General features: G+C 40.9%; 1 protein-coding gene across 3 annotated transcripts in view; it reads right to left on the bottom strand.

Annotated features, from left to right (window-relative positions):
• The window catches only part of hth (Meis homeobox homothorax), a 565,080-nt gene that overhangs the window by 12,628 nt on the left and 530,403 nt on the right, over positions 1–22,049 (bottom strand). For all 3 annotated transcript variants that reach the window (XM_012281928.2, XM_076536623.1, XM_012281931.2), the window contains one exon: positions 18,455–18,513. In XM_012281928.2, coding sequence (XP_012137318.1) covers positions 18,455–18,513 — 59 coding nt within the window. The remainder of the gene's footprint in view (positions 1–18,454; positions 18,514–22,049) is intronic.

Below are 22,049 nucleotides of genomic sequence, written 5' to 3'. Positions count from 1 at the left end.
CTTCAATCTTTTTATACCCATTTATAAGACACTTTATGGTCACTATTATTCAGCTCGATGTTAACACGTTGATTGTCACAATGAAAATTGACGTTTGTGGTCAGATACTCTGTTATTAGAGATTATTAAGGGTACTTAATTTTTTTATTGCATCTGCTAACATTGCCTCAACATCTGCCTTTCGTTTTTCCTATGTATAATTAATTTGACTGAAGGTGCATCAATCACATATGACCACTATGATGATCCATATCGAACTACTATTTGAAAAATCGCACTTCGGATAAAAATGTCCATATCGAACTACGATTTAGAGAGTCCAAATCGCACTTGGCATAAAAATGTCCATATTGAGTTACGATAAAAATGTGGAAATCGCACCAATGGTTTAAGAAGTCTAAGACGAGGCTTCACCGGTAACTGATCTGTGTAGGACAGCAATAATAAGCATCGAGAGGCAAACTACCCTCGATTCGAAGGGTCGAAGGGACTCGGGTAAAATCGTCACGGTTTGCGGATACCGATGGGAGCCAAAAGTAACCCCTGATGTCCCTCGGTTCCAGGGACAAGCAAATTCCGAGAGATCGTCGAGTCAAGGAAGAAGAAGAGGCGAGGGGAAGCCTGGGTGATTCGTCGAGCGGAAACCGGAAATGTGCTCCGGAACCTTCAACAATCCCTCGATGAAACTATTGGTCATCCGCGACGCAATACCGGATACGCCGGATCTAATAACTCATCCGCCTGCTGGCTTGCTATTCCCGTCTCTCTCTCAACGTTATTTCTAACGTTGTTTCCCTCGGTTCATTTTTTTTTGCCTCTTTATTCTCAACGTTGTCTCCCTCTTCTTCTCGTGTCGTCCGACGTTTCCTAGCATTGTTCGTTGTTCGACGGCGATCGCAGATAATGTCGTCCCTAGGCCGCAGGAGAATAATATCGGTGTCACGGAGAACGCGTCTGTTCATTGTGACGATTGTACAATGAATTTCTGCCGAATCGGCGGCCACCATTGTCGGCGCTTAGTTGAATCCGTAAATGGTGTATGATTAAAACGGCTAATGAAAACAATTGCGGAAACCGGCTGACATCGTCACGCGCCGCTCGCTACGGCTAGCCTTTACATCGTATTGTCAAAACGCGGCCGCACGCGGTAATTTACGTCGGCCTTGTAACGTGCGGCTGCGGTCAACCTGATCGCTGAAAGTGTCCACGCGTTCTATGCTGACAGGAATCATCGTGGATGGTCGATTTGTAGCCCCATTCAAGGAACCTAACGGTGATGGATCTTTGTGAGATGGTAAATGATGACTTGCGATGTGGAGTCGTGGACAGATGATATACATCAACATTCATAGATATTTTATCTAGGATTAACATTTTTAAATCATCACTTTATCTGGGTTATTAGACATGCACCTAAATGGTCAAATGTTCTCTTAGATCCTCAGACAGCTATGCATATCTGTAGGTACTTACTTAGGTGCCCACATACCTATCTAGATTTGCAGATACATACTTAGAGCCTCAGATATCCATCTACATCTGCAGATATCTACTTAGATCCTCAGACAGCTATCCGTATATGCAGATACCTACTTAGATGCCCATGTACCTATCTAGCTTTATAGATACATACATAGAGCCTCAGATATCCACCTACATCTGCAGATACCTACTTAGATCCCCAGACAACTATCCATATATGCAAATGCCTACTTAGGTGCCCACATATCTATCTAGCTTTATAGATACATACTTAGAGCCTCAGATATCCATCTACATCTGCAGATACCTACTTAGGTCCTCAGACAGCTATCCATATATGTAGATACCTACTTAGGTGCCCACATACCTACCTAGTTTTACAGATATATACTTAGATGCCCAGATACCTACTTCTATCTCCAACTATCTACTTGAATCCCCATATACCTACCTAGATCTCCATAGATCACCCAACACGTGCAACCAGACTCCATTGCAATCTACAAGTAATTAAATGACTTTGGCAAAGAGTGCAGCAACTATCAATTTCTATATTTCACGATTAAATGAACAAGAAGTTCATCGAACTCCCCTATACATTTAGCTATCCTTCTCTCCAGAACGTCCAAATATCCAACCCTGAAGACACAGGGATCCAGTGACGACCATTCTGAGGACTTAAAACGATCTCTCCAGGGATGCTCGCCAGTGTGATATACGACACGACGTAATTGCAGGAATTTAATCAATCAGAAATATATCCTACCGCGAATATAGCCGTGTCTAGCCGAGCTAAGTCCCCGGGGAATCTCATTTAAGATAAACCCACAACCCGGAACCCAACAACAACTAACCACCACAAACACAGTCCGTACGGATGATGAAACGTTAGGACTACTATCCTAGATTCCGTCTACTTCTTTCTCGTACTTCGAACACCCTCTTTTTCACGTGTTCGTGGCCGTTCAAGTACGTGCACGAACGTCCACGCGAAGTGGAAACAGCCACACACAAAGCCCCCGACTACCCCTCGCGATCCTCTGATATATAGCCCCTTGGAGGTCGATGACTTCCGCTATTTTTCTTCCGCTGTCTCCAGCAAGCAACTTCCCTTTCCTAACCTGCACCCCCGCGCTTCTTTCCTACGCTCCTGGTCTCGGCGGACACCCATCGACCTGCCGACTGTTACACGGGACCAAAAACGATGTCGTGGAAAGTGGGAATGTTTCGACACTGGAATCTCCTGGAAACTCCGTTTGATCGGGGTGCAAAACTTAGATCTCGCAGTCTAAATTCGAAAAGTTAGATTTGGACATAATGTCAAAAAATTGGAAATTTAATAATGTCGAAAGCGTAAGCATATAACAGTTTTGAAAATGAAGAAATGCAGTAAGGTCGACGTTGGAAAAATTCAACAACGTCAAGAATGAATGTATTCAACAAATTCTAAAATGAATGAATTCAACAACGTCGAAGAATAAATTCGATAATATCGAAAATTGTAAAATTCAGCAGTGACAATTTCAGAACTCAGACTTAAGAACTGAACCTCTAAAGAATATCTATTCTTCAAGAAATTTGTTACGCTCCACAATTGACCTTCGAAGCCCCCCTCGATATCCATCATCGCCGCCTCGTTGAATTTTCAAAATCACCCTCGAAGCAATAAATAGTGGTTGGTCAAGGAATGTGTATATTCGTCAAAATACGGTTAGTAAACTCGGCAGTCGAGCAGACTGTGAAGTCGATACTGCGTGAACACGGTGCAAGAGAGTCCTGTTATCGATCTGCTCGAAACGGCGATCAACGGCGAGCTTATTTACGAATGCATAAGCAACGAGCATTACAGTGCAGATTTTTGTCGTACAAGATACTCTCGGTAGAGAGAGGGAGTACGATAGGGTAGAGCAAAGAAGCTACTGCATTTATGGATGTCCTACCGGTGACAAGCCGAAATTAATTTACCCCCATCCCGTACACGGCGGCGTTGGCATATTTTAACCCAGTTCTTCAGCCTCGTTGTTTTCTTTTCGTATCCTCCGAGCGGAATCGTTCGCCCCCGCCACGTCACCGGTCCACATAAATTTCTATCGATCGGACAGACGAATCGGAGATTCGCTAAATCTGACCGGCGATTCGATAAAACCCAAGGAGCGCTCGCGGCTGACTGGCTCCTTAGTTGACGCGATAAATAATTAATGATCGAAGGAGAGAGGAGCGTAGAGAGTATTGCCAGGTCCTTGGTCCATAAAACATTTAATATTTATAAGGTACGAAGCGGAGGGGGAAAGAGAACGCCTGTCTCTGGCTTTCGATTATATATTATCGGATCTTATGCAGCCTATACGGTATTTAGATATTTTAATTAACCGATCGGCTATAAATTATGATAATTAAGGAGATAGAGCGGAGGTGAGCCCGTCCCTCGATCCTGTCGCGTTTCGTGTTGTTTTGCTGCAGGGGGATTGACATGTGCGCGACGTGAACGATCGCCGAGAACGGATTCGCCTCAAATCCCGGGATTAGAAATCGTTTGAAGAATTTCTGCGCGCTGTTTCGACGACATATGGCGTGGAACGGTTCGCGTATGGAGGTGAAAGAAGTTGATCGTTAGCATGGAATTCGAGCGGTTCTTTTAATATTTGTTTTATATGGTACAGCATCTGACTTATAATGGATGAGAGGCAAATATTAAACTGTATGAAGTTACGAATCAAATCACGGATCTACAAATTAAAAAATTTCAATAGCTTAAGATATAGGTATCTTAGAAATTTAGTAAAGCCAAAATTCGAAACTCTAAATTTAAAAATATACAAATCTGAGAGTGTAAAAATTTGAGAATCTAAATACACACAAATGTTCCTGAAAATCAAAGATAATCCCCTTGACACTCATCTCGAAGAGAGCCTCTAACACTCAATCACATTAACCATTATTAGAATAACACAAAAGCAAAGACAGACACACTTGAAAAGCGAACGGGCAGGCACCAATCGACACCCCATCCGGCTCTTCAATTAATCAAGGGACCAACGATGAACGGCAGCGCAATTCCGTTCAATATAACATCGGTTCGGTTGTAATAGAACGAGTCGCGATCATTGAGATAATAACGTGCTGCTAAAGGTGGACAGGGAGTCAGGATTATAACGAGACGAGCGGATGCAACAGTCCAAAGTGGCCATCCATGGATTACAGAAAGCATTCTTAACAGTGTCAATAAACGGAGGTTATGAGGGCCACAAACGTCGGAAGTGTCTCTCCTTACGACGGACATAAATAAGCGGTGCAACGGCTGGCTGGTCGTTTAAATGTCGCGAAGTAACTCGGAGCGTTCTCTCCGGTTCGATGTTCGAGCTCTCGCGAGAGGTCGTTCTTCTTCTTGCAAGATCGACTCACGTGCGTCCGTCGTGGCGGACCGATATTACGGGACGTAATCACTTAACGTTCAATTTCTTAATCGAACCTCCGTGACCGATCGTACGACTTTATTTCGGACTTCCAACGACCGCTCGATAAATCATCAGGATGGTCGTGCTGCGTTTCAAATTTCCTCGGGGTTTATGGGAATAGATCCAATCTCGGAGAGCATGTGTCCGTATTTAACTCTGCGAATTATAGCCACCCGAGTTTATATCTTTTTAACATTTCATGATGTGCTTATTTACTTATGCATGCATTTGCTAGTTACATAAAATGATCGGTAACATGAGAGGTTAAGATAAGAAGTTGAGGAAGCTTATATTTATTAATTTAGTAAGATGGTACTAAAAACAGAAGATGGTTCTAGGAAAGCTACATTTGAAGAATTTCTGAATAATATGCTAACTTTGCGTCAGTAAAAATAGTGCAACTCTAGCTTTAATTAAAAAGCGTATAGTTAAAGAACTTTCAGTTACATGCAGACAGTAAACAACACGGAATAAATAAAAACTGTAGATAAAAATCTAGATAATGTCGCAGATAGTAACCAGTGCTGTAACATAATGAATAGGAGAATTTAATTGTTGGGGCGATTTAAATCCGCCACGCTAGTCAGTCTAGCAACGTCAGTGAGGTAAAAATGCAAGTCGTGGTCGAATACGCGTTGGAAGTCCGATCGGCGATAAAGCGAGTTAACAGCGCAGGCAAGGACGTCGATGCGTTTCCACGATACCATCCCTCGGCCCGAAGCGAGCCAGGTTTCTTCCTGGCCGCCATTACGAACGGTGTGGGATCCTCGATGGCGAAAGTGGTCTAAGGGGCAAACGGTCAACGAGACTCGAGATGAGATAGAACAGGCCATTATGGCTACGCCGATAAGATAGGTCCACCCTCGGTGATACGTGGTAGCCAGTGCACGGCTACGTTCTGGCTACGGTTTGATACACCGGACGCGATCCACGCCATGAAAAATCTAGTTGGGAGAGACGAGAATACGATGGAGAAACGGAGAAGGGGTGGTCAACGAACGGGAAGCAGAGGCCAGTGTCCAAGCACCCCCCGAGAACTCGGACCTTATCTTTTCATAGCGATCGTGACCGTCCAAGACTTCATTTCCGTGCTCGAGAAGCCACCCCAGCCTCCGTTTATACGACACTACCAGTTACGGAATGGACCTCTTGGCTCGTTTACATGTGAACGAATTTCGCTGGAGGAAATTAGTCCACCTCGATATTCGATTACTGCTACCATTCTTTATTTCAACGCTACGTATGTGGAATTTCTGAACAAGACTTATGGAGCTCTTAAAGCTGAGTTTATACATCGAAATAGTTTTGCTATCAAGATCATATGGTTAGGTCAGAACTGCGGAGGGATTTGTGACATATCGAGGTCATACTCGAGGACATATGTGACCTTGTGTCTAATAAATTATAACCTTATATGACACGTTTTTGTTACTTGTTACAGCCCTGACCTTTGAATTCAGTATTATATGGAACTTTTGTTCTACATGTTGTTTTCATACACCCATCCAAAGATGAAACTGTCAGATGAACTATATGTGTTCTCAATAATTTACATAGTAACATATGAAAATCACATACGTCAATTTTTACCATGAGAATCAAAAAGCTTCATAAACAAAATTTACGAAGTTACCTTCTTACTGAAAGAAGGGACTAATTTCGACGGCTAATAAATCCTCCTCAAACGCACTTTCGCCGGTTCAATTTTACCTTTTATCACTGGACAGCAGATCGGGATTCCAACAGGACGAAACGCAATTTCCTTGGTTAAGCTCGTCGCGATTCACCCCTCCCGGCAAATAATAACATTTCTATAAGTCGGTCGTTTGTATTCGACGACTGGCGCGCATGCACCCCATTTCAATTAACGTATGATCTATGTCGTATAAGGAGCGGTATCCGGCACCTTTCAAACGTTAGGGCCGTAATGCGCTGGGGATCGCCACTCTAAGTAACTCTATATCACGTCTACGTGACACGAAACGCGGAGGAAAAAATCTTATATGGCCAAAAAGGAAGAGGCAGAAATTGTCTTTGCCTCTGACTGTCCCTCGCTATAGATCCGTGAAATATTGGGTCGGTGAATGTGGTAGAAAAACTTGTTAACAGAATTTGATAATAGAAGGATAATTGTTTGTCTCACAAGTTTGGATATTTGAAAATATGTTGGGTAGGGAAGGTTTTTGACAGTGACAAGTGGTAAGTTTTTATTTGAGTAATTTGGTGAATTTAAATTTGAAGACAAAGATGGAGGTGTCAGTGCTATAGAGTCAGTGTTCTGGATGCACAAAGCGATCGAACTAAAAAAATTGTCACCTCGAACCATTAGCGGCGATATAACGAGTGTATCGTATAAACTCCACCCTAAAACTTCTTGGATGACGTTCCAGTATGGCATGGGGTGTTCGCAATTTCTCCCGATTCCCGACCCCAGGACATCCATTTTATTTAGCGCACCGGTGGACCACGGGTAGGACAGTAGAGAGTTGGAACGAAACAGCGAGGGTCTTTCTCTTTTTCTCCATCTACCGATATCCCATCAGCGACGGCAGTAGGAACGTTTACAGGGAACTGGTGTCCAGAAAGAGAAAGAGAAAAGATCTCCTTCGGCGTCCATCCCCCTGGCTCGACGATCCGGCGAGTTAGCCAGATATAGAGTGGCGTGGAGATCGAACCGCACCGCAGGGGTGGCGAGACGGAAGAAGAAGGGACAGGGAGAAGTGGGATGGGGTGTCTGGACTTCTCTCCCGAGATGGACACAGAGAATCGCCATTACAAATTGACAACCTTGATTGATGGTCAGCGCGGAAGGGACGATACGCGGCTTGGATGGAAAAGGACGGTTGGGAAGAAGGACGAGAAAAGGGGAATCGGATGTGTTCGGAGACTATGGGGGTTGGAGACCGTAGAACCGGGGGATGAGGGTCAATGGTGCTACAGGGTGTCTGTGTTCAAACACTAGTTACTTTTAACTAAGGCTGTTTATACAGTCATATGAGAGGTATGTGAGCATATGTGAAAGCTTGTAAGACTGCTCAGATAATCTAATCAGCTGATTGTTAATACAAACTTGTAATCAGTTAATCATTTAATTGCAATTAAATCTGATTAGCTAATTTAATCTCATCTATCTAATCAGCTAATCATCTGATTGTAACCACCTCATCTAACTAATATAGTCAATTCTAAACCTAGTCATCTGACTATACTCATCAAATCTACCTAACCATCTAATCTAGTTTAATCACCTTATTCATTTTTTCTTCATAAATAATTTGTATTTAGAATATTTATAAAACAGAGCAGTATAACTGGAACACCCTGTAGCTGTGGACTTCCACGCTCCCGTGGACTTTCATGGTCAGATAGCATTCTGCGTGCTCCTGCGTAATGGGAACGATAGCAAAGAGGGGCAAAGGGTAGCGTTATCAACGTGGACCTCTCAGCAAGTGCGTGACGAATGGTCCGCGAGTTGACTTCTAAAGGGTCTCTTTTGCTTTTTACTTGGAATATTCGATGACCACCGGAAGATCTTTGATCCTGGACCAAGATGGCCGATTGGATCAAGGCTGACGTTTGAGTTGCGGTCAACTGAAGTTTGCTTAATAATTTATTCACAACTTTGGGACTATACGATGAAATCGACTGAAGATTCACTACAAGATTCACTGAAGAACAATAAATTTTATATAGATTTTCAAATCACTAAATGTTGACTACTCGTTACTGAGTTTTCTTGAACTCGTGCATGTGATAGCGTTTTGTGCAGTCATAATGTTTAATTCTATATGTTACAATTAAAAAATTTTAGTCCTCTTAAATAACACAATTAGATTATTATCATGTGCTACCTTTGATATCATGCAAGTGTACTTTGCAATACTTGGAATATTACTTTTATATTAAAGTAAATAACCTAAAATAGCTTTCAGACCTGACATTTTCTACGGGTATACCTTGAATCCCTTTTGTTAAGACTTTAATAATAAATTTTAAATAAAAGACATTCTTCATCATCTTGATTCTGGAGATTCACATTCACACATAACGTGTTACAAAAATACGTTCTATTTCACAAAACAAGATTGAACATTGAAGATAGAGTCTGAACATTGTAGTCCACAATGAAAGGGTTAAATCACCCCGTGAGGCAAACCGAAAACTATAAAACAACGAAGCCACGTGACACGGGTGGTCCGAGGGTGCCCAGCAGGGTCGAAAGGGTAAAAATCCAAGCGGCATCAAAGAAGCGTATCCCCTCGAACAATCCTGACCAAACCCCATCCGATTAGGATCGCCGTAACGCGATTACGGTCCGTGCACGCGAACGATCGAATGAAAAACAAGTTGTCCAATTAAACGCTAATCGCCGGATGCATGGGAGTCTGCGATATAAGAGGACGATTACCAGTCAACGTGCACGGATGTTCGCGTCGATCTTTGACAGCGTTGGAAAACGAACAGGCGATCGTAAATGACAATCGAGCTTCCGCGAAAGTGAACGCCGAGAGGGAGAAGAGAAAGAAACGACCCAGACACGAGTGGCGGAAGAGAAACAGAGAGAGCCGACACCAGGCCGACCTTTTCCCCGTGATCTATGGCTCTGAACTCCCATAGCTCGCGTTGACCCCCGGCTACCGACGAATGCTGGGAATAATAAGCAAAACCGGCAATTAAGATATCTTCGATGGACACCAAGCGGCTTCTACTCGCTTCCTTTGCCCTTTTTCGACGGCTACCGTTTCTGCGTACGCGTAAATCGAACTACCGTCTCGTAAAATCTTGGCTGCGGTGTTTGTTGGGATTCGCGGTAAATCGCGTTCAACGATCGAGGCTGTTCGCCATTTTTTTACTGGGATCTTTTGGGGATCAACTTTATTCGGAGAGGTAAAATTAACGCTCTGGAATTTTAGAACTTTCGGATTTTTCAATTTTGGTATTTTGGTCAATTGGGTTTTTGTAATTTTGCAATCTTGGAAGTTTAGAATTTGTAAATTTTGCAATTCTGGAGTTGTTATGAAGCTGTTATGGAGCTGTATCTTTATTAAAACTAAAAGATGAATGTCCAAAAATATGAATGAATAATAAAAAATAATCCTAGCATGTAATGAATAAAATAATCAAAACGTGAACAAAACCAACTATCTCTTTAACGATTATTTTCCTCTATTCACCTATCTGAAAAAAGGCGTTTGTAATAAAAAGAACAAACAACCAAAAAACAGTTCCGATACCAAAAAACGTGGAGCAGAGAGAATCGATAAGAAGTCAGGCCAAAGACGGTGAAAAGTCGTTTGTAAAAAGAAGAGAGAAACATTCCGTCGGAACCGGTGCTCGCGTCGCAAAGAACACAATTAATCGCCGCCATTTTCTCCCGGGAGTCGCGGAATGTCCTGTTTCCAGGAATGTTCGATAGAATTCGCGCTATCGAAAACAACTTGTTCTCGAGCGGCGAACGTTCACCGTCGAGCAAAGAACACGAACAGCTCGTAGGACGCCTTTTATCGCGGCATCGTTACGAAATGCACCGTACGGTCACAGCTTTACGGTACTTCGGGGCCGCTGTTACGTTTTTACTGCGTCGTTCCGTGAACACGTGAAGGGACGACGATTCCAACAACGTTACTGGTAACTGTTTACAGTCCGTGTGCTGCCGTCGGAACCTAACTGAACACGCGAAACTTTCGGATAAGAAACGGAGCTTTTCGGTCGGCTTTCGAGATGGTTCTTTTCCTTGTTCGATTTTTTCATTTTTTAACTACTTGATATCTCAAAGATTCTTCGATTTTTCGATTCTGTCATTTCTCGATTTCTCAATTTTTCAATTTTTCAATTTTTCAATTTTTCAATTTTTCAAGTTTCCAAGTTTCCAAGTTTTCAAGCTTTCAACTTTTCAATTCTTCAATTTTTCAAGTTTTCCACTCTTCAATTTTCAATTTTTCAATCTCTCAATTTTTTAGTTTTTCAAGTTTTCAATTTTTCACTTATACAATTTTTCAAGTTTTCAATTTCTCAAGTTTCCAATTTTTCACTTATATAACTTTTCAAGTTTTCAATTTTTTACTAATACAATTTTCCAAGTTTTCAATTTTTCACATATTCAATTTTTCAAGTTTTCAATTTTTCACATATTCAATTTTTCAAGTTTTCCATTTTTCACTTATTCAACTTATATATTTTTCAATTTTTTAATTCTTCAATTTTTCAACTATTCAACTTTTTAATTTTTTCAAATTTTCAATTTTTGAGATCAATACTTTAAAATATCTCAAGCAAAATATAATCATATAATAAATGTTATAGCTATATAAAACAATAAATCACATAATTTTAATACAACATTGCATACCTACTTTAAAGCATAACGTAACTTCAAATAAGATTCACATAAATTAGAAAAGTAAAAAGATGAAGAACAATAAATTTTGCGATATTGACAGTCTTCATAATTTTCCATATAATCGCGCATGCGCACAAACAAGCACACATGGATACGTTTACAAGGTAAGTGGCGGAGTTACGCGATTTCCACGGAACATTCGAAGGGATGTTCCTTCTGGAACTGCTGTTTAGTATCGCGCCATTTAATGCCGTGGTGCTCCGTCAATTTCACCGCGACGCTTACTGTCTGCAAGCTTCTCAGAATCCATCCAATTTGTACGCGGCACAATGTAAAATTTCCGCTTTACGATCGCAACAACGCTGTTTTTTGGAACGTTGCTCCGACTATTCCCATCAGGGGATTTCATGTTGCGTCGCCGAAACAGATTCAAAAACGCCCGCCCTTTAATATATTACATTACACTTTCAAATCGACCGGTCAGCGTGTAAATTGAATTCGATTACTAAACCGTTAACAGAATTAAGGTTATGCCATTCGTTGATTGGAAAACAATCTTCCGTGTGAACGGAACTGTGAAGAACTCAGGATTAATTAAGAAAGAAAAAATAGATCTGCAGGAATATATATTTTAAACTTTTTATGGTTGGCAATATTCTTTGGAATCAAGGAGAGACTACCGAGTCAGTAATTTTAGTATAATATAAATAATATTGTAAGGTATAATTTGCTATTCATTCACAGTGGTATGTCATATTCCAGGCGTCATGTGATGTAAGAACTATCCGACATGTGTACGACACTCAGCATATTTTTATTAATTAAAAACGTACGTAACATTACGTAAAATTCTGAAATTGTGATAAAGATATTTATTTATATTCATGAACTTTTTCCTTAAACTCTGACTTCCGACATAAAACATGACATTGAAAGTATATTCATTAAAAGGAAAAGCAACGAAGATTTTAATGCAAACATAATTGATAATAATAACGAATAGACCATAATTTTGCAATATTTATTTCGCGACTAACTTTATGTCATTCTTGTAAGCGGTTGTTTTATTAAAAATATTTTTATTAAGCAGAGTGAAAATAAATGAAGCAAATAAGGGTGTACCAACGCCACTCCCGACCGAGCGAAAAGCTAATAGAATCCGAATCGCGGAGACACGGAAGCGGCATGTACGTCGTAAAACGATGAGTCGCGGCTTTATGCTTTATAGTTAGAGTGGCCGACCGTCTGTGTGGCGCACGCACGATCGAACGGGGCAAGGATTTAAAAGGGATCGCGGTTTTATGGCCGGTATTAGAGCGGTGGCGCTAAAACCCGCTAGCGATGCTTTTACTGCCATCGCGGTCGTGCGTGAGCGCACCTAATTTTACACTAATTTCGGACGTACAAATCGGTCCGACAAAGGACAGCTTCGCTATTTCATTCATTAAGTTCATTCACTAAATTTCATTCGGTAAAAAGTTAGAAGTTAGCTAAAGTTACCTAAATGAAGTTTAATTCTTTTTGTGAAACGTCTTTATTATGGAGACCGCCATTTTGCAATGAAAGACTGGTTATTTTACTAAACTAAAAAATTAAGAGAAGCATGTTTAATATTCCTTTTGTGAGATAACCGCCATTTTGCTATAAAGAACAAGCTTGTTATTTGGTTTACTAAGCTAAAAAATGAAAAGAAGTAAAAATATTTAATATTCTTTTCGTGAGGTGCGACATCTTATCAAGTGATTGAGTCCGCCATTTTGGAATGAAGGACAGGCGGGTTATTTGATTTATTAACTTACGAAGTGAGAGAAATAAGTTTATTTGATATTCTTTTTGTGAGACGTGACTGTTCTTATTATTTTTTATTGTTGATCAAGATCGCCATTTTTCAATACATGACCAGGATAGTTATTTAATATATTGATCCAAAAATTGAGAGAAATAAGCTTGTTATTTTTCTTGTGAGACTACAAATATTTTTTGACAACGAATATAATCAGTCTACCAAACTACCCTAAAAATAATATTTCACAAAAGGTGACAAGCTTCCTAATTTCCTCCAAAATCTCGAAAGTAATGAGTCTTAAGTGCACCCTAAAATCTCATCAACAATCCGTGCGCTCGAATCGTGAACGCACGAGTTACATCATTTCTCACGTTATTTTGCCCGGAAATATTACCATCTAGCAAAGACGAAGGAAGAAGGGGAGCTCGTTCGAATTATATTAGGTGACGGGTCTGCTAATTCAGAACACGTTCCGAGTCGATGTGGTTGCAACGACGCGAGAGGGAGAAAGAGACAAATACAAAGCGAGAGAGAGACAAATAGAGAGAAGGAGAGAGAGATTCGCGCTTCTTCGTGTTGAGCTAATGACGCGCGTCGGCTCGATCATCAATCATACTTTCATTACACGGATCGCAGCTGCTCCGCATTGACTCCGCGTGGCCCGCGGCCCATTGTTATTATTCCGAGCCACCTCCTTTGCCCTCCGTCGGCCGCGTGCCCTCGACGACGAGGCCTGTTCTTGCTCCACGATAACGACAGAACCAGTGCAATCAGTGATTTCATGCCTCGCATCTGCCCGATAACGATTCTCGAACGTGCGGCTGGCCAGTGCACTGATTACGGTGAATAGAGACGATCGAGGGTGTAACTTGTTCTTGCTCTAATTTTCAGCGGGCAGGTATTTCGACATGTGTGTCCGTATATGGTCTAGGGTCTGATATAGCGGGGTCGTAAAGTTAGAACCAGGACGAGAATAAAATTTGGGGTGTAGACAGTTATGTTCCAGAACATAAGACGTCGCAGGTTCGAGCCCGCTGGACTTGTTTTTTTCCACGTTATGTTTATCATTTTTTTTTCTTTTGTAATAGTTTAAATAATTTTTTTTTTTGTAATAATTTAATTTTGTAATAATACAACAGACTCTTTATCCTTGACCGATTCAATCGCAGCGTCTTTCTTCTCCTTTCGTTATTCCCTGTTCAAATCCTACCGTCAATTAAACCAGTAAACACAGTCGAAATTATACCGTGTTTGGTCTCATTTTAATCGGAAAAATGTCAAGAATTAATTGGTAAAAGTTTGATAACGAAAAAGTGAAAAATAAAAAAGTTTTGTATTTGCATCGGTATAGTCTCACGGATATACTGGAACCGCGGATCATGTTACATATCTCGGCGCGCGAGTTTCACGGTGTCGCGAGGGGTCTTCCCCCCACTGGTCGTTTTTTCGTGCGTATCGCGGGGGCCGCGGATTGCGAACTAGGCACCGCGACCACTAGGTGGCCAGTCGCGAATCCTTTTTCTCACAATTATAATGGGCCCTCGTGCCTATAATAAGCGACCGCGAGAAAGAGACGACGGCATGTTTCCGATTCACGTATATGGTCTTTACATATACGTTGAAAGCGGAAGCATGCTCACATTTTTATGTTAGGGGATAGCAAGTTGGTTTCACACCCGCGCCCCTAAGTGTCCCAATTTGGGAACCTCTGATGATCCCATTTTTGAGAATCAGTTCGTTGCTGACCACCGATGACACACGCTATGACCCCCGCTCTGATAGGTCACCATGGTGACATCCCGATGGAAGCTTCCGTCCCAGACCCAATAGATGCCCCAAACCCCTGAATGCCCCACACACTACACTGAATGTCCCAGACCCTGGAATACCTTGACCCCTGAACACACCCCATACCCCAAAAATGTCACACACTACTAGGTATCCAAGACCTAGTGGAGTGCCCCATACCCCCCAAAATGCCACACACCACTAGTTGTCCAAGAGCTAGTGGAGTGCCCCATACCCCCAAAACACCACACACTAATTGTCCAAAATCCAGTGGAGTTTCCCAGGACTCCTGAATGCCCCATGTCCCTAAATGCCCCACGTCACAAATTGACAAATATAATTACATGTATTAAATACATGTAAAAATTTGGACAACTGGAATTTAAAAATTTGCAAATCCACAAGTCTATAAATTCCAAAGTCCATAATCCACAAGACCACAAATTCCCAAATCTACTGAAACTTCGTACCAAATATCAAACAATGTATAATGTCGGTGCATTTCCAAATGAGCATCTACAAATTGCAAGCACTATGGAAGACAATTATCGATCTCCCAGGGAATAGAACGTCTCACCTGGCTAGCAAAGGCCGCGAAAGAGAGGGGTGTTTCCGTCGATCCACGGGGGACCAGCAACATTTGAAAGACACATTTATCTCGCTTCCGGCGGAGCAAAATCTGCCCAGGGGCCTAATGCTTCGGCTATTAAGCTTTAATGGACTGCTGATCGTCCGAACAGGGAGCAAGGGCGGGTGGGACTGGGTCTCGCAGGAATTGGAAAAATGGACGGGAACGAAGGGCAGCTCGGCAAATTTCCTGTGATCTCGCGAATTTTTCTTCTGTCTGGTCATTTCCACGAAAACACTCTGTCCAGGTTTTTCTTTTCTCGACGAAAATTCTTGGTGTAACGTCATCGATTTCAATCTAGATTGTAAAGGTCCAGAAGGAACGAGGAAAGTGTGCGAGGGACTCGAAGGTGCGAACGAAAAGGGGTTGTTCGAGGGTAAATTCGTCGTGATCAGGATTGACTCGGGATGACAATCTAACGTACACGGGTTTCCACTTTGCTCTCGATGCAGACAACGACATTTTGGTTTGTTAGTAATGCTTCTCCGCTTCTAACAGAAACTACCCCTTGTGGCTTTTACATCTACCGTTGTTATTGCTATCGGTTTGTACCATTTTTCATATCGAGTTATCTTAACTTTTTATATCGTGTTTCCTTTATTTTTTATATCAAGGTTCTTCAATTTTTGTCCACTCTGTATTCTACATACAGTAATTGTTTGTACATATTTAATATATTATGATAATATTTTTGACAGTCTTCACTCACACTTCTTTTTATTGTCATTTTTTATTGACAATTTGCACCATTAATTTTTCATTGACAATTTTGATGGTTACTTTATTAACGGACAATGGTGATTGTGGTTTTTTTTAGTAAAAATTTTCGTGGTCATTTTTTCATTGAAAATCTTTATTGTTTCTTTATTAAATGACAATGGCAGTTGCTGTCTTTTTTAGTAAAAATTTTTGCAGAATTTTTTTCATCGACAATTTTTATTGTCATTTCTTCGTGAACAATTTTTATTGTCATCTTTTATTTTTTTATAAACAGTTTTTATTGTTATTTTCTTTTTATTATCACTATCTTATTGTTACTGTTTCATCGACAACTTTCATTGTTATTTTTTTATTGTCACTCTCTCATTCGCTGTTTCCTCAACAACTTTTATTAACATTTTTAAAAATAAAATCATGTTACTATCTTCAATAATTAATCGACCTAAGAAAAAATCGCCAGAAAGCAACACCGCAAGAAATCCGATTTCCCCAGAACATCTGGAAGCCGACTTTATCGACAGCAAACAACCCGTAACCCCGCGAGCATTTATGAGTCAGTCGTAAAAACTCGAAGCGTATCAAGTTTTGTACGGGGGCTCGTTTCGAGCGTTTAACCAAGAACCCTCTCGCGACAGCTTGTTCTTCCGTCGAAACAAAGGAACGGGAAAGGTCGAAAAAGACAACGTAAGGGGATGAAGAGGGAGGGGTGAGAGGCATGTTGCCGGCTCGTAAAACTCGGTCTGATCACCGCTACCAATTATCCTGCCGTTATCCGAACGTTATCCGGAACGTTATCCACCTTTGCCCACCCGGGGCCTTCACGAAACAGCCCTGCCGCCATCATCCGAATCACTAGCGAACCCTTGAACCCTAACAACGGAGAAGCCGAAGAGCACCGCTACCCCCAACCCCTAAACCGGCTAGGTAACCGTTCTTGTCGCCTTTTACTGCAAACGAAGTGATTCCCTCCTCGTAAACGCGACGTCTTTACAGATTACACCAGCCTCGGAAACTGGGGGGTGGATGTTTTTCTTCCCCTCTGTTAGCTTCATCTTTTTTTGTGGCCGAGGGAGAAGCTTTTGATTGCACCTCTGACTGCGTATTTGCAACTTTCTAATTTATACACTTTTTGTATTTTACGTGATGATGTCAGGTTATGTGATGAGGTTAGTTTGAGTGGTTGATGTGAAGTAGTTTATTTTTTGATAAAAATGTACTTGTTCGTAGAAATAAACTTGTAAACTTGGCTATAAACTTGGCTAAGGTATGTTTAGAATCGGCGATGAAAATTATTTTATTAGTGTTTGAAATAAAAATAAATTTGTTTATAGAGATTTGTAAAGGCTAAACAAAATAAGCTACTGTTTAGTACAACATGATACGTTTATTTATTGAAAAAGGGAATATGGTACTGGGAAACGTGAACGGTTCCTAGCACGCGTTACATAAATTGCACAGGCAACATTTGATTGCCACTTTGCAGATGTTCGAACAAATGTTAGCTTACGTAGACTATAGTTAACGCTGGTGAGTATTTATCAACGAATAATTGCGTATGAATCTAAATGAGGTTACTATCCAAACTAACCTAAAAATTTGAGCTGAATAGAATGTAATAAAATTCTATTAATAAGAATAAAATTGTAATAGTAAGAATAAAATTCTGATAGTAAGAATAAAATAAAATTCTAATAAAAATTTTACAAATAAGGTAAAATTCTACTAATAAGAATAGACTAAAATTCTAGTAATAAAAATAAAATTCTACTATGTAAAATAAAATTGTAATAATAAGAATAAAATTGAAGGAAATGAAAAATCCTAACAATAAAAATAAAATCTAATAATAGCAGAATAAAACTTGAAATAGTATCAAATATTTTTTAAAATACACTGTCTCTAAATTACTCTAAAATAACAAAATTATACCAATGATTAACATAAATTTTACTACCTAAAACATAAAAGAATAAGGAAAGTATCTACGTTTTGTTGTAAACGTATTGACAGTAGTTTAAGATCTTAGCTTAATAAGAGATGTAACATTGGAGGAGCACTTATGGGAAACGTTGAATTCCTTCGTTCGGACGCATCGATCTACGTCAACCGATAAGGACCGGGCGTGTAACCCTCGTGATAAGCCGGATAAACGTATCCGTGATGCATGCCCGGTACAGGTGACATGAAATTATACGCGTCTTCTGTGTTGTACGTGTGTGTGTAAGGGTCTGTTGACAGAATTGGGCTCGTCTTACCGGCTCGATTGCTCTGGTCGATCATCGGCTGGACGATTCTACGCCTCGCGTTGATGAACCTGTAACATACAAAATTCACAAACTTAGAAATATGTTCCACTATTACAGTAACATGTTCTTCTTTACAGACTTGAATTAATGAAACATCAAATTTATTACATTTCGAAAACGTATAAAGGGGATGAAAATATTTGAGGTCGACATTTTAAGGAATAAGTTAATAACTATATCCAAATGCATATGTAGATATTTTATACTATATGTTACACATATGTTTGGAACGAGTGTAGACATTTTAGAGATGCAAAAATCTTAGGGCGTAGAAATCTGAGGGTTGAAATTTTGGAAACACACAAGTTTCAAAAAGTAGAAATTTCAGGGGTGGTTTCCGGTAGCCCAGAAATTTCAGACCATGCAAATTTGAGGGGTAGATATTTCGGAAACGCACAAATTTCAAAAAACAGAAATTTCACGGATTGTTTAGTGTAGAAATGGCATAGAAATCTCGCTGCACAGAAATTTCAGAAGGCGAAAATCTCGGGGCATAGAAACTTCAGAAGACGGAAATTTTACGACCTAGAAATTTCAGAACGTGAAACTCGGGGTGTAGAAATTTTATGGCGTAGAAATCTCGGCGCGTGGAAAATCTCAGCATGTAATTTCAGGGCGTAGAAATTTCAGGACGTAGAAATCTCAAGAAGTAGAAATTTGGGGGTGCAGAAATTTGAAGGTTATATAAATTCCTAATGTACAAAAATTCGAAAATGCAGAAATTTCGGGATATAACAAATTCCAGGGCAGAAACTTCAGTAGACGTAGAAACTTCGTAAATTAGGGGTTGAACAAATTTCGGAAGCACATAAACTTGAAACTCCGAATCTTGCGGTAGAAATTCCAGGGATGTAGAAGTTCAGAAACGTAAAATTCGTACAACGTGATATTTATGACATACAAGAGAGTATAAATATTCCAAACCACAAGATATCCCAAAATCGACACCTCGAACACTACCATCCATATAAAAAATGAAGAGTAATTAACCATACCCAAGTAATTCAGCAAAGACCCCCTCGAAAAAGCTGTCCATTGTACAAAGTCTATTTAGCCTATGAAAGAGAACAATCGGTCAAGCCAATTCGATCTCTTTCTTCCGAGATTAACTTGAAGAAAAATGATCGCAGCAAAGAGTTGTAAGGTCGTAAGGCAATCTGAGCGTACGATCGTTCATTTGCCGGGGCTCCTAGCAAGAAATCTATTCGGGTAATCAGAGATAACGATAGCAGTCAGGTAGCCAGACGTATTCATGACTCATTATGTAGATCAGTGGATCATGGGCAACGGGCATTAGGCGATCGGTGTGATAAGGTCGAAAGCTCGGTCAGAACGCAACGTATATAGGTACGTTAGGTACGTACGTCGATGTATCGTTCATCTCAATTTGGCCGTGCAGCCCGGCACCGTCGATATTTCATCGGCGTAAGGTCGGTAATTGTCGGACGTAATTTCCGGCCGAATCGTGTATGTTAATTTGACGAAGTGGTCGAGTGAAATGCATGCGCGAAAGAGGGCCACAGGTTGCGCGCAACTACTCAGCGAAATCGAACTTTACCCCTATCATCGATCGTAAATTACTTACTCCCTTCATTTTCCTTTCAGGACACATTTTCTTCATAGAAAAAATTATTTTTATTTCTGATAATGAAACCAATAGTTTTTCAACCCCGTGGTGCAATTTTAGATACATAAACTACATGAAAGTCAGACGACTGTTTTATTTAAATATTTATATATTTATTCAAGATTAGATCAAGTGCATTTAAAATTTGCTTTTAGTATATCATTATTACTGGAAGAAGTTATGTTGGTAAAAATTTGTAAAATAATGTAGAATACAAGTATTGAGTCTAACCACTCAAGGACCTATTCTACTGAATAAGCCAATTACAACACTAATGTAGATTATTGCCTACGAAATTCATTTCTGCTGTAAAATTATAATACCCACGTTCTAATACTGCCTTCCCATCCCCAGAATTTGTAAAGCATCAAAATAAGCCCCAGAAGAAGGCACTCGACTAAAAATCCGCGTCAAAAGTTTGACAACACCGAATTGGTAACATTATAAACATTATTCGTGCCTTCAATTAAAGCCCCCTTTGGACCAATCGACCAGAATACATTTTTCAGGAAGTAGCCCGAGGGCTGAACATCCCCTCGCACGACCTATTATCCGCTAACAACGAGCGGGGGGTAAAAAGGGGTTGTCAGAAAGAGAAAGAGTGACGGGGCAAGAAGCTCGGCGGTATTCTCGATACGTCATTAGCCACAGCGAAGAAGGCTTCCGTGCGAGCGCTTTCCAAACAATAGATCTGCGGTCTATTTGGTGGCTGGGAGAAGTCCAAGGACGGGGGTGGTGCAGGAAGAGAACGAGCTTCTTGGCGAAACGGGGGTGGTTGGAGGAAGACAGGCGAAAGGGCGTACGTCAGCCGACGTCAGCGTCGCGGCGCCCTAATGGGCGCAGACGCCGGAAGTGATTGGGTTTCTGCTCGACTGACTCGAGAGAACACCCCCTTCTCGTCGTGGAAAACCGTGGTTCCGATGGACGAAGAGGGCGCAGCCACAGGGTGGAACGCGACGCCGGGACTCTACAACCCTCTCTTGTTTCGCCGGGCATCTTTCTTGCTTTAGTCTCACGCCTGGACGGTTACCAGTGCTGTCTTATGAATAATAATTATTAAAGTCAACGCTTGCTCGCTCAACCGGCGGCCAACTTCAATTCTCGTGCTACTGGAGAGATCGCTAGCTCTGGAACTCGTGAGAAGGGTAGGAGGAGATTTTCCGATCGAACTTCGGTTTTGGAGCGGAGAAAATTTAGTGAAATTGGAATTTGGGGAAATCTTACAAATTTTGCAAATCTTGAGATTCAAGCAATATTTAGAAATGTCAATAAATTGAGTAATCTCAAAATTTTACAAATTTTCCAAAATTTAGAAATCTGAGAATTAAAAGTCGACTTTAGAAATCTAAAAATTTTTCAGAACCGAAAAACCTGAAAATTTCAAAAATTTCAAAATTCCTTCTTTGAAATTATGGTCCAAAAAAATTCACTCGATCTACATATCCTATTAACTTCCCCTCAATCTAGCACCTTAGAAGATCTACCATCGAATAATCCTTCAGAAGCGTAAAATAATGATTAAACCGCGAAACATTCGATTCGCCAAAGCGTCAGAAGTATTCATAGAGTGGCGAAGAGTGGTATAACCGTTTGCCAGCCGCTACCTCGACTGTAAAATTTCATCCTGTCCGTTCTGAGCGCGGCGGGCTTAAGTTTTCCGGTGGCGAAGATATTTTTGCCGGTTCCCACCCCGTCGCAAAGAGACAGAAAGAGAGAGAAAAGGTTGGGCAGTTGCCACTGGTTCGTGCCTCTCATCTTTCTCCATTTCCATCTCTGTTCTCCTTTGGGCAGGGGTTGCGCGCCATTGTTCGGGCGATATTTCAGCCACGGGGGTGGTTGCCAGCAGGGTTGAAGCGGGGGTGCACGGCGGTAGTCAGCTGGCTGTGACACGCTGCCTACGCCGCCAAAGGGGAACCA

This window comes from Megachile rotundata, chromosome 10 (genome assembly GCF_050947335.1).
Source record: "Megachile rotundata isolate GNS110a chromosome 10, iyMegRotu1, whole genome shotgun sequence".
Taxonomy (NCBI): domain Eukaryota; kingdom Metazoa; phylum Arthropoda; class Insecta; order Hymenoptera; family Megachilidae; genus Megachile; species Megachile rotundata.
The sequence above is the reverse complement of the archived record's forward strand: the minus strand, read 5'-3'. Positions and strand labels throughout refer to the sequence as shown.